This window comes from Melozone crissalis, unplaced genomic scaffold (genome assembly GCF_028551555.1).
Source record: "Melozone crissalis strain CALT ecotype California unplaced genomic scaffold, PUWL_Pcris_2 ptg000019l_1, whole genome shotgun sequence".
NCBI classification, from domain to species: domain Eukaryota; kingdom Metazoa; phylum Chordata; class Aves; order Passeriformes; family Passerellidae; genus Melozone; species Melozone crissalis.
The window spans coordinates 24,245,739-24,259,502 of record NW_026535797.1 but is presented as its reverse complement, the minus strand read 5'-3'; the positions used below and the strand labels follow the sequence as shown (position 1 = coordinate 24,259,502).

At 47.4% G+C, this 13,764-nt stretch overlaps 1 protein-coding gene across 1 annotated transcript; it reads right to left on the bottom strand.

Annotated features, from left to right (window-relative positions):
* Nucleotides 1-5,457: 5,457 nt before the first annotated feature.
* Nucleotides 5,458-13,433, bottom strand: PPIF (peptidylprolyl isomerase F). Its single transcript, XM_054277272.1, has 6 exons — nt 13,173-13,433; nt 11,068-11,098; nt 10,130-10,218; nt 7,876-7,972; nt 7,091-7,166; nt 5,458-6,704 (listed from the first exon to the last, which is right to left on the bottom strand). The coding sequence occupies exons 1-6, from the start codon at nt 13,359-13,361 to the stop codon at nt 6,569-6,571; spliced, it is 618 nt and encodes a 205-aa protein (XP_054133247.1). The 5' UTR covers nt 13,362-13,433; the 3' UTR covers nt 5,458-6,568.
* Between the last annotated feature and the right edge of the window lie 331 nt (nt 13,434-13,764).

The following is a 13,764-nucleotide window of genomic DNA, read 5'->3' as shown; positions in this document are numbered from 1 at the left end:
CCTTGCTGGACACCACCGGCCGTACACAGAGGGGAGAGGGCGGTGGCGAGCAGGGAGCGAAGAGGGAGCCATCCCAGCCAAGGGGTGTTTTTCAGGCGGCTTCCAGCCAGGAACTGCTTGACCTGGAGTACGCACACTGTGCCCTGCAAAATTTGCCCCAGCTCTCGATGGAGGCGCCTGCACAGACCCGAGAGTACTCTCAAAGCCCTCTCTTGTCATCCCCGGTAACCAAGGCTGCCGACACCCACCCGGGCAGCACTCGGCATTGTTTCCCAGTGCTCAGGGCCAGCAGCCAGCGGTGAGTCAGGGGGCCCAGGGTTAGTGGGTTAACAGCTCTGTAAGCCCATGGTCAGCTCGGGCGGGGACTCGGGCTGCGGCCAGGGTTCGGGTGTGGCTCCGTGCTGGTGGAGCTGTGACCCTTCCACCCTGCCCAGCCAACCCTGTCGGGCGCTGCACGCTCCTCCCATGAGCTGTGCGTCTGCAGCCCCCTACCAAGCAAGAATCAGACCAAAGAATGCAAAGCTTCAGCTTCTGCAGTTTAGGCAAGGAAATGTTCTTTAAAAACTGCAGAAAAGTGTTTATAGGAGCCTGGCAAAATCAGCAAAGCACGTGAGAGGCTGCAGGGCTGAGACTGCGTGCTGGCATCCCCCAGCTCTGAATGCACAGAATCACGCAGCTTTCTCAAAGGACACTTCGCACTTTGTTTGGCCTTGGCAACCATCAAGTTAATAGCAACGCTGCTTCCAAAAAAATAAAACTCTAACCAAACACTGACTTTTGTCAGAGAAGAAAAACCCCAACATGCTGCATAATTTGGAGCATGCACTGTTTAGTACTAATGCAAAATTTATTGCTCTGGCAAAACCTAACCATTAGCAGCTGCTGCCTCCTCCTCGCACTCCTCTGCATCTCCAAGGGCCTCGTGTCAGCTGTGCCAGTGGCGGGTCGGAGCAGCGAGCGAGTCCCCCCAGGGCTGGAGCCGCGGCCAGGGCTCCTCCCCGGGCCGGTCCCGCTGCCGCTCATCACTGACAGATTGCTGGGGCTGGCCGCTCTGCCAGGGACACCGGCGACACGAAAGCCTCTCGGGAGGAAAGTGCAACCAGCTGGGGATGAGGTAGGAGTGGAGGGGGAGAGCGTGAGCAGGAAAACCGCAAGACTCTTGTGCCTGCTAAAAATGATTCCCACCTAGTAATTTTAGCAGCTGTTGTGTTCTTCTGCCTACCTTCCTGGATAAATTTTAAGTAGGAGGTGAGTGAAAATGAGAACGGTGACAAAATCCCCCCCCCCCCCCCCCCCCCAAAACCTCTGTATCTGCACATTTTTAACTTCCCCTCGATCCCATCTTAAAGACACAGTCAGTTATTTTCCCTAGTTAAGTGGTTTTTTTGTCCTGGCTGGTAAAAAGGAACAAAAATCCACACCAGGGTTTCTCAAGGGTGATTAAAAATAGTGACCTGTCAGGGAAGGATGGAGTGACACAATACTTGCACAATACCTCAGACCTGCAAGGCCAGGATGTGGTTGTGAAAAGAAATGTGGCTTTCTAATAAATAAGAAATGAAGGGTGCTATGAAGCCATGGCTCCCTCCCACCAGGTGAACGAGGGTTTCTCTCCAGCATGTGCCAGCATGGGTCCCAGCAATGCCCTGCCTCTGCATGGAGCTGCCCCAAGGAGCAGCCCCCCAGGGAGGTCACTGTGCCTGTCCCCTCACCCTGCAGCTGCTCACTCACAGGTGCAGTGCCCGTGCTTTGTGAGGATGGGGGAGAACACCTGGAGAGGCCCTCCCAGAGCCCTGTGGTTAAGCAGGTGCTCTGCTGAAACACACACACACACCAAAGCACTCACAGCAAGGGCTGCTGGAGGTGAGCTGACATTTACCCACAACCTGAGTTTTAGTCCCCCCCCCCCCCCAAAAAAAAAAAAAAAATATATATATATCTGCATCGTGAATGCAGGCTAGCACCAAGCAGAGTGCATGGAGTGCTACCAATCCAGATGATGAGCTGCTCCCTCAGGGGGGAGAGGTAGCCTGGAGCAGCAGTTCTAGAGCCTGAAGTTCAGTCACCTGCTCATTTATACTGCTCTTTCCCAGGACCTTTGGGACCTGACCACTTTGCTGAATTCCTGAGAGATGATGAGATGTGCCTCTGACTAAGTTATCCTCCACTCTTCTCAAACTCTATGAATCCCAACAATTATTGAGTTTTAGGGGTTTGTTCACTTAAGCAGCCAATAAATAACAAACACTTTGAGTCAGCATTATCCTCTGATATGATTGCACAGAACTCAAGCCAAAACCACCAGCAGTTTTATTTCCAGCTATGCTGCATCTTCACCAACAGAGCAAGCAGCAGGTACTGACAACCCTCTGCAGCAAGGTCCCTCAAACCTTCCTCACACAGACATGGCATCTACAGACAAACAAGCTTGTCTTCATTCAGATCCACTGTAACAGAACCAGATCCCTCTCCTCCCTCACAGTTACTTTCCTTCCTCACCAGTTCCTGACACCCTTGGCCTCAGCTCTGACAAAAGTAAAAAAAGCACCTCTTTGCTCCTGTTCACCTCCCAAAACAGGGAACACCTGCCTCTGCAGGAGCAGCCTTTCTGTGCTACAGCTCCCCCAAGCCTTCCTCTCCACCGTGCCAGGGCACCATGGGTGATTTGTGCTGGAGCTCCTTCTCTTGGAGTATTTGAGGAGAAGTAGAAACCACTGCTGATATCCATGTGCCTCTCTCTGCCCTCACCCAGCTGGCTACTGCTGGGAAACCAGTTTTGGTACAACAAGCAAAGTGCGCTCAGTCCCCTCCCATGAGGATGGAGATGAACAACTGGGCTCTTTTCTCCCCCATGGGTCTGGCAGCTCACCCACAGCAGGGTGCAGGCTGGGGGTGGCCACAGTGCCCCATGACAGATGTAGGGACCACATGGAGGCAGGAGAGCAAGGAAAAGGCATAGCCAGAGCTGTACTGGAAAAATCAGAGCTGGTACTGGAGGAGTAATGTCAAGGCTCAGGACAATTGGTGCCAAGCTTCAGCTTTCAGTTCAATGGTGCAACAAATTGATGTTTTGGGCTGTGAAGATCCAGGGCAAAAATTCACCTGTGGCCATGTGGTCCATACAATGTTTTTAACAGTCAGACCCAAATAAGAAATCTGCAGATCAAGATTTGAAAGTTTTTCACTTGAAGGTCAACTGCTTTTTAGCCTGGTTACTTCTAAATTGGGTAGAATGTGCTTGTCCAACTACAATTTCTCAGCTAGCAGCAGGACATGCAGATTGGCCTTGAAATGTCACGTAAAATGATTTGTACCCTCAGTAATTCACTTCTTTGAGGTTCTGATTGTTGATATATTACTACCAGCAGAGTATACAGCATTACAAAAGAGAACAACACTTTGTACCTCAAATGTCTTGACTTCAAAGCATTTAAACTGTATAAACAAAGAGATATAGCCTCAGTCTAGCACCAAAGAAAGCAATTTATGTAAGCAGAAAGTCTGGAACAAATAATTAAAACACGAGACTAAACAAAAACATTTGTGAGTTTGTTGAAACAACTTTGAAATATAAACTAATTTTTTCTGTGTATATTTACTTGCACTTTACCTAAGGGTGTGCTTTCTTACTTGTGTTGCCTCTGGAAGCACATCAGTGGTAGCCACGTGAAGCTCTCTGCAGGCTCTTTTCCTGGAGTGCCCCAGCCTCATTCCACAGGGGGGCTGCAGGTGCCAACCTCTCTGACAGTGTACAGATGTTTATTCTAAACATCCAGGTGAAAAATGGCAGTAGCACATCTGCCATCCCCCTGCTTTTCTCAGAGTCACTTCTCTCCATAGTGAGTACCTCTGTCCTCTGTGACCTATTAGAGTTACACAGGATTTCTAACACTAGTGCCCCAAAAAACTGTACTGGACGATACACTCAGCATCAACATCTTCCATCACACCTCAGTAAGCTCACGGCGATGTACAGCCGCGGCTGGGAAAGGCACTGCTTTACTATTTGTCTCATCCCGAGGAGCTGAAACAGCCGCTCAGGGACAGTGGGGGCAAGACACACAAGGGCAGCGTTGGCGCTTCAGGAGGGCGGGAGGGCAGCTCAGCGCACCCGGGCGGCACAGGGAGCCCGCGGGCACCCACCCGGCCCTGGCCCCGCGGGCACCCACCCAGCCCTGGCCCCGCGGGCACACGGCCTCTCACGGCGGGCCGGGCCGGGCCGGGCCGGGCCTGCCGCGGGCGCGGGGCGCCACCTGGCGGGCAGCGGGGCCCGCACACCGAGCACTGCCCCCGGCCGGGCAGGCACAGCGATGGAGCGGGACACAGAGCGCCGTGACCCGGCAGGACAGGGACACACAGCGATGGAGCGGGACACCGAGCGCCGAGACCCGGCAGGACAGGGACACACAGGGATGGAGGAGGACACAGAGTGCTGTCACCAGGCTGGACAGGCACAGAGGAGGACAGCGAGTGCTGTGACCAGGTAGGACAGATATTTCAGCCCAGTATTGAGAGGCAAAGCAATGCACCTTCACCCGCTCTCTTGCTGGCTGCACCTAAATGACACCATGGCTTCTCAATACCAGCAGATCAGACCTGTTGTCATCTTATTGCACGGTTCCATATTGTTGTCTCCTTATCACAAAAGTTTCATACCTGCTTGGTGTTCCCCGTGGGCAGCTCCTCAGAGCACTGACACTTTCTTCTTCACAAAGCAGCCACTGAGCCCAGCTCCCCTCTCACCCAGCCACCCCACTCTTTTATAGCATTTTCTTCTCATGGGTTACAGCTCTGGCCTGTTAAAGTCAGGCCTGCTCCTGATCTTTGCTAATTGGCCCAGCTGCAACTCCTTAGGGGTAAGAGTACTGTCCACACTACCTTTATTTTCCATCACTACTTTTATATTCTATCCCCCTACACACACCCATCACAAAGTCAACAGCATTGAACAGCCCAGGTAAGCCCAAGAAGTTTCAGCTTCTCATATTCCTACTTTCAAGAAAGGAGCAGACTTTTTTTTTTGGTGGCAGAAGTGTATTTAATAATTTTCATATACAAATTAAGAGAATGCACAAAAAATTGTTTTGTATCCAAGTGAAATAAGCCAAACCAACACAATTTAATATTTAAAAAATACTACATTGATTAAGCAGCTACAATGGAAAGAATGAAAAGCTTTTCAATTCCATTTTTTGCAAAATTACATTCTAAATACTACCTTGCATACACAAGTGCAACCCCCAGTGCAAAAAACATCCAGTACAAAATAGTTTTAAACCCACATATTATCATACTGCAATGAAAATAAATTCACATTTGAAGAAAGCCATCACAGTTTTTCTCTAATAAGATTATTGCACAAAACAATCATGTGCTTTTTCCCACAATCATTGATACTTTACAGCCTTAGTGATTCCAAAGGCAATGGTGTGAGATTCCAGCATTTGTTGCTGCCACATGGAACATACATCCTGCTTTATGCAAATGAAATGTCTTGAGCTGATCCGCTGAATTCTTTCCTTCTTGTGCATAAACCCCAACAATAACCATTTTGCTGCACTGATTAGGCCTTGTGATTCTCTGGTGACCAATTTTGACTGATGATGATGATACATAAGAATCATAATCCAAGTAATACCAAAGTTGGGCTGACTTCACAGGATCAACATGACAGAAAGGCAATCAAGCCTATTTCTCACTCAAGAAGCTCACTATACTGATTATATTCTCAAAGTACAAAAATAGGCCATATATTGAGAACTGAGCTGTATTCCTCACAGAACTGGATCCCAGAGCAGAAACACACTTCAAGTTTACAGTTCCCTAATAATAAAAGTCCTGAGATCTTTGGCTGGATTGAGTTGAGGTCCTATTGCCAGGTAGAGCTTCAGTAGTAACCTAACTCAACCTAAAGTAATTTACTTAACTCAAAAGTCAAATTGCTCCACTGAAGCAGGTAAGGTAGAGTTTATTTTTAAATGTAGTCTGAGGCTGTAAGAAACCCTAAACCAGAATTAATTTTTAAGAAACCCACAGTTGCTCATTAAACCTCTTGGATAGAATTTAACTGAGACACAAAGAAAATGCCAGTGCTGTTGCAGACTGCCTTGAGAGCACTGGTCAGTAGTATTGCTTCAAAATGATGAGACAAACAACAGAATAAGAATTTATTAGCACCAAAGGAAACACCACATTTCTCAATTTATACCTAACCCCCAACTGCAGAACCCCTGCTATCAAACTCCACCACCCATTGTAACAGCTGAAACATCCAAATACAGTATCAACACTGCAGGCAGGTTCACCCTGGGTGACTTCAGCACTTCTTGCAAAACACAAGGGGACTCTACCAAACCAGTGTGACTACCATGGTGGTGCACTTACAACATGCTTCAGTTACTATTTTATGGTTTTAATCAATATTATTCAATATAAGTATAAAAGTTGGACCAAGTTAAATAAAATAACATGGTTCCATAGGTGCTACTTGTGAGATAAGAAATGTTTGGGTGTTTTTATGACTCATTTTTCACAGCATCCAAGTTGTCATAAAGAGTAGGGCAAAAGGTTAGGACAGCTGGCCACAGTCAGTAATGACAATCTTTTTGGAGGGTTTTCCACTCTTGGAACCAAAGCTCTCAATTTTTTTCACTACGTCCATTCCTTCCTTTACATGCCCAAAAACAACGTGCTTTCCATCTAGCCTGTAAAACAAATACACAAAGGCAGTTTTACTTAAAACATACAGACAATCTTAGCAGATCTTCATAGCTCTCACTGCTGACCAACTCTATGGCAAAAACTCAACTGTCCTTCAAGTGACATGAAGCTAACATGACTTTAGCTCTGGACCTTAGAAACATTCTGAGGGATAGCAGCCTTGTTGCTGTCACAGCTCTTCCTCCCTCAAGTAACAAAACAATTTATTTTTCATTGGAATGAAGTAATCCCAAAGTAACAACAAAACAAAGAACCAACCAATCAAACAAACAAAAAAATATCAACCCACAAGCAGCATAAAAATACCCCTAAGAACCCTTCAGATTCAGGCATCAACTAATGAGGTTAATCTGCAAGGCTGAGAACCTACCAGTCAGTTTTTGCAGTGCAGATGAAGAACTGGGATCCATTTGTGTTGGGTCCTGCATTGGCCATTGAAAGAACACCTGGAACAGCAGCAGCAGTTTGTTAGACTGGTGTAACAAGTATGCAGTGCAAAAGACACTTTTCCTCTGCACATTTAGACTAAATGTGATAGTCTCACAGTATCTCCATATAATTTCTAATGCCAACTTCCTGCCTTGGATTATTCCCTCCTGCCCAGCCCCCCTTGGTTCCAGAGCAACAGTGTTAGTAATTAGCTGTACACGCCCTGCAGGCAATTAACACCAGCTAACCTCTCCTGTGGTTCAACAGCTGCAGCCTCCTGGGACAAGGAAGTAGCAATGCAAGTAAGAGAGACTATAGAATGCAATCAGATATTCTTCTGTATGGCCTGCCCTTTGCTTTTTCTGGTGTTAATTTGAGCTTAAAAGGCCATACCTTCGTTACCTACTAAATAAGAAATTCCAGATTGCTTTGTTTTACTTCTGCAGTAATTTTCAAGTAGAAATTGAAGTCTATGACTTATGAAAGCAGTAGTTTCACCTCTGAACAATTTTAAATCCCCTTATTGGCTGGCATATATTTGTAGAGCACTCCACACAAATAAGCATATGCCAGGGACAACACATTGTTAAATTTCTTTGATACTTCTGTAATTACCAAGTGACCCACAAATCTAAAAACCTTTATTTTTTTACAACCACATCTTCATCAACAATGCTTTATTATTGGTTATAGTCTTCAGAAGGTAAAAAGAAAATGTTTATTTACCAGGTCCTACATGCTTAAGTATGAAATTTTCATCTGGAAATCTACTGCCATAAATGGATTTTCCACCGGTTCCATTATGATTTGTGAAGTCACCACCCTGAAACAGAAAAAGGTATTAACTCTACTAACACACATGGACTATTTCATATCAAAAGTGATGCTATTGCAAATCCACATACTTGCTCTAATTTAAAAGTGACAACATTAACAAATTTTCTTCAGGTTAAGGATGAGCATGGCCACTCAATTTAGAACCAGATGAAGGTACAGTCAGGCTAAAAGTAGATTTCTGCTCCAGATATTGCTGATGTTCTCTATAATTCCTACAACCATCTCTCTGTGTTACCAGCCTTTCTCCCAGAAGTGATGCAACAAACAGCAGTAATTTTAAGAAACACCTCAAAGGCCTCAAAAGCTAATCACCTAAGTTCATTACCACAGGCAAGACCTCCCAACTCCTTTTTCCCCCTCCTTTCTTCCAACAGGTACAAACACTGGTCAGGATCTCCATTATTACCCTTTGCTATTTCTAGGTTGTGTTGTTTGTTGCACTAGAGCTGTTAAGCTTATCTTAGCTGACCCCATGCTGCTTGCCAGAAGAGATGTGAGCACCTGTCTCAGGTTAAACACAAAAAATCGGTTCAAACAAAAAACGCAGCCACGGCGACTCGCGAAGGTGGCTCCCAACCACTGCTCCCAGGCACATGCCATCTCTGCAGGAGTGACACCACCTGTGCCAGAGAGAACTCATACCCAACTCGTACTGCATGTGACCCTCAGCTTCCCCTTGTCACCCTGAGTAACCTCCTACAGGTGGTGTCACAGCCCCAGAGCTATGTGCCGCATGCCGTGTGGGGCCGTGGAATTGCAGAGTCCCGGATATGACGGCCCTCAATTAGGCCATACCAACTGCCTGAATCACACCAACAATCCATCTCAGCAAGTGCAGGAGTCACTACTGTTTTCTCTCACTTGACAATTGCTGAAACCCATGACAGTATTTCCACTTCAGCAATGACCTCTGAGTAATTCCTAAACATCAATTCATTATCTCACCATACCATAATCAACCATCTAGCATCCTGATTTCCAGTCCAGCTGGGGGGGCCAAAGCAGGGCAGGCAAGCACAACAGACTTACAGGGAACTTCACAGATTTCTGACAGAATTCAAAGTAAGGTTTGTGTTTGTATTTTTTAATGTATTTCTGATCCTAGAAAGACTTCTAAACTCTATCCTTCTGTCAGTATCACAAAACCGTAGTTTGCATTTGAAAGGCAGGAAAATAGGTCCTTTACAGCACACCTGTCCCTTTTTTTCTTCTTAAAAATAGGTCATACAACTAGGGCCTCTTGTTCCAACAGATGTGGTTTTTGCTTAAAAAAAATAACTGAGGATGGGAGACTATCACATTCATCAGTTAACAAAAAATGCATGCTTACTTATAACCTTCAAACTTCCTTAAAATTTTCTCAGACTTTTTACAAAGCCATTCAACAATGCAATGTTGTTGAAATGTGCCCTTTTTTTAGGTAAAAGAGGACCACCAGAAATCCCATGCACTACAGCAGCTCCATCCTGCTCATCTGCCAAGCACAGTACAAAAAGAAGCTTTCAAAAAGCTTGGTTATTTTAGTTGCTGCTGTTTAAGAAAAAAGATGCATGGGCTGTTGTCCAGAATATGCATGGGCTGTTGTCCAGAATTTCAAAAGATCTGTTCTTTAAACCAAAACAAAATCCATCTCAGATGCATCACCCCAAAAACCAACCCCAAGCAACACTTTTGGTTTCCTTGTCCCCTCCCTATTACAGAGACATAAACCACTGAAAATAGTAAATTGTCTATTGTGAACAGATGATTCTGCTGGGAATAAGGAATGGACACGTTGTTTGTCAGCTCACAGAGAACAGTAAGGTGATTGTCATTCTGTCCACAAGTGCTTCTCCCAAGCAATGCCATGTTGTCAGCTCTGCCCCACACTAAGGTACACTGCTCTACTACAGCAGAAAGCCTTCAGACAGGCTTCTTCTGACCATCTACACATAACTTACATTTATTTGTACAAAAGATGAGCTAAGCAACAGCCATTGCAAAATTATCAGAAATGCAAGTCATGCTGTCACCTCTTTGTTGTTTTGTTAGCCAAAGGTTAGAGCAGAGCCATTTCAAATCTTACTACTAGTCTGTTTCTAGAAATATGTAAACAATATAAAATTAAATTTAATAAAAAAATGTTTTAAACCCCAAACATTACCTGGCACATAAATGAAGGAATCACTCTGTGAAAAGTGGATCCTTTATACCCAAATCCCTTCTCACCAGTACAAAGAGCTCTGAAGTTTTCTGTGGAAACAAAGCATGAAGTATTATATTCAGCATCATATGTGGCAATACAAACACAACTAGATTAAACATGGCCCAAGATTATACACTTCAAAAACTTGATTGCATCTTTAAAGTGTTATCAATCTATCAGTTATTTCCATAATTTAAAAAACCCTGAGATAAAGCCAAGAAAAAATCACCTTATTTAGCCTCAGGACAGGGTACCAACATAAGTCTTTTCCATCTCATCTCCCTTTTATTTTGCTGTGACTCCAATTCCCCAACTCCCCCCCTTTGCCTGTAGTCACAGGTTTCATTTTCTGACGTTTATGCCTTTGTTCTTTATAGCAGTTGTGAGGATTATGTCTTTTTTTAAGAATATTTGTCTACTAGGTACTAAAAAGTAAAAGTTTTTTTCAGAACCACTAAATAATCAGATGAGGAAGGAAACATGATAAAGCACAAGAACTTTCTAAAATTAATTTACTAATCAGCTAATGACCAGAAAAATAAAACCCCATATACTCTTTGGAAACTCTAAGAAATACTACCCCTTTGATTTGCCCTTCCCCATTTGCTCTGGGGTTTGATTTTCATGTCAGCTACTGTGGTTTAAACATATTTACTCAGCACCATTAACCCAGTATATGAACTGTACTGTCTTGGTGCAAATTGCAAAATGAAACTACATGGAAAAATAACAAATTCCATCTCCTCACTAACACTTCCTGTCATATTTCTCCGTATAACAACTGGGGATGGAACATGGAAAAATAGTTGTAAAGGGTAAAAGGACCTTCTCATTCTGGAAAATCACAATCTATAACTTAAGTATTTAAGTATGAAAATCTGAAGATGCTGCCTCACCTGCTGTCTTTGGGACCACGTCAGCTTTCAGCTGTTAAAGAAAAATAAACAGACAAATTCATAAGTCAGCCTTTTCAAATGTACATAAAAAACATTTACATGGGAGACTGCTACAACTGAGCTCTCCTCCCAAAGTGTTATCTGAAATCACAAGCCATCCAAAATTCCACGAATACCTCAAAACTTTCCAAGCATTTGGCCAGCAATGAAAAATATCCCCTCAATGAAACCTTTAGCCAGCTATTGAAGAGCCACTTGAGCAGTGTCTAATGATTTCACTGATCAACACATAATTGAGCAGTACCTAAGAAGACTCTTCACAATAGACCCCAAGGATCAGAGTTTGGATACAAGTAGAGATCAAAGTCCTCCCCCATCCCCTGCACAGAACCAGCTGTTGAAAATGACAGAAAAGGCAAAGGAAACAGAACAGCAGAAACTGTACATCAAAAACAACTTATGATGTTACATATACATCTGCAACCAACGAAAACTTCTGATTTTGATTGCTGCACATCTTTTTACTAATCTTAAAAAGGGACCTAAAACTGGCCATACCAGCCAGACCAGTTTTACCTAGCCGGACATCCTGACTGTGACCAGCAGCAGAGACCTAGAAGCAGCATGGCTGCGGTAAGAATTTAATATTCCTTCCCTAGGCCACTCTTCTCAGATGGCTATAATTTGCAGCAGAAGACCACCACAGCTCAGCCAAAGATTCAAGGTGATGCTGCAATGCCTTCAGACTTTCTCTACACTGGGCACACTGAAAAACTTTAGCATAGAAATTAAATGCTACCACAAGAAATACAGGAACATTAATGCTATTTTTTTAATAACACCACCCAGACTTTTCATTAATGAATAAAGAACTTGAAGAGTAATATTTTTACCTATGACTCCCTGAAATGCTACCTCCTGAGAGCACAACAGCTGCAACAGTCCAATTTATTGATATGCTAACACTATCGATAAATAAAAATATACTGGGCTCTAAGTCTCAAAGGAACCTCTTTTAGAGATAACTCTGATGAATTATGTTTAAAAAAATTTCTACAAATACAGACCCAAGGTGGGTGCTGGAGGCAGAAGGCCACACTGACTTCCCTCAGCAGGCAGCATTCCTAAGAGCTTCATTTGCTCTCCAAGCCGTGGTTCTGGAGCACAGCCCTCGCTCTTTCCCGTATACACCGCATCTATCTGCGGCACATCCCGGCCCGAGGGTCGCATGCACATAAGGTTGTACACGGCGCCCACGGCGCTTTTTTTCCTTTAAGAACAGATATTACAGAAGTTTTTCTCTTCAGGCCTTCTTTACATGGCCAAACGTTTCAGAGCAGGGATTCTTCAGGACGGAGCCAGCTGGTACCCGGCTCTTGAGCTTGCTGTCAGCAGCGCGGTGCCCTTCGCTGCACGTGGAGCCGGAGGCTCGAGAGGCAGCTTCAGGGAACTGACACCCTCAGGATGGCAGGAACCACACAGCGAGCGCCCAGCAAAACACAGGATGAACCCGGGGGCGCGGCTGAAGGGCTCCCCGGGCCGGCTGCCCCAGGAGCAGCAGCCCCCGGCGGGAAGGCCAGGGACCCCGGTGCCGCTGGGACACCGCCCGCCCCTCTCAAACCAGCGGTACAGGAGAGCAGTCAGTTCAGTCTTGTTCAGTATTTCTGCTTACACACTATGCAACTTCCTTCAAGGCTCGCAGCCACACCAGGGCCGTGCCTTCCGCCCCGGCCGTCCCGTGGGATGGCCTTAGGGACCGGCCACAGGCACAGGAGGGCCGCGGCTCAGCGAGAGCCCCGGTCCGAGCCCAGCCCGCCCCTCCTGGAGGGACTGTACCACCGCCCTCTCGCCCCGGGACAGGAGCTCCAGGGCAGCCAGGCAGCGGCTCCGGCAGGCGGGCGAGCCCCGCCATCCCCCGGGCCGCTCTCCCGCCCGCACCGGGCTGTGTGTGCCCCCGTCGCGGGCCCTGGAGCCGGCGCTGCCTGCCCGCCCTGACCTTGCCCGCTGCCCAGCCGCCATGCACGGGGCCAGGCCGCCCTCGGCTCCGCAGCACCGTCCCCTGGGCCCTGCGCCAGGCCGGCTTCCCGCAGCCCCCGCGCCCGTACCTCCAGCACGACGCGTCCCAGCGGTTGGTTGTCGGCGCCCACGTCCAAGTACACCACCGGGTTCGCCGAGCCGGCGCCGGCCCCGCTGCAGCCGCGGGTACCGGCCGCCCACATGCAGGCGAGCCCCGGCGGCGGCAGCAGGTCCCCGGGCGGGCGAAGCAGGCGGCGGGCGGCGCTCAGCGCCAGCATCCCGCGGGCAGACAGAGCGCAGAGCAGCCGCTGCGAGTCACAGACACGCGGACAGACACAAGGACACGCCGCCGCTGCCCCGCGGCCTTTATGGGCTCCGCCGCGGCGCCGCAGCGCCCGCTGGTGGCGGAGGCAGCAGCAGCGCAGGGCGAGATGGCGGCTGGGGCGGCGCGGGCTGAGACACCTTGGGGCTGCCCAGCGGGCTGAACGCGGGGCCCGGGCCGTGCCCACCGGGCTGAAAACACAGGATGAAGCTGGAGGTGCGGTTGAAGGGCTTCACGGCCCGGCCGGGGCCCGGGCGCGGCGGAGCAGGCTGAAGGCGGAGAGCCAGTGGCCAGCGCCGTGCACCCCTCGTGCTCGCCCCTGCAGCCCTCAGTGCTGCCCCCTCCCCGCCCACTATTGC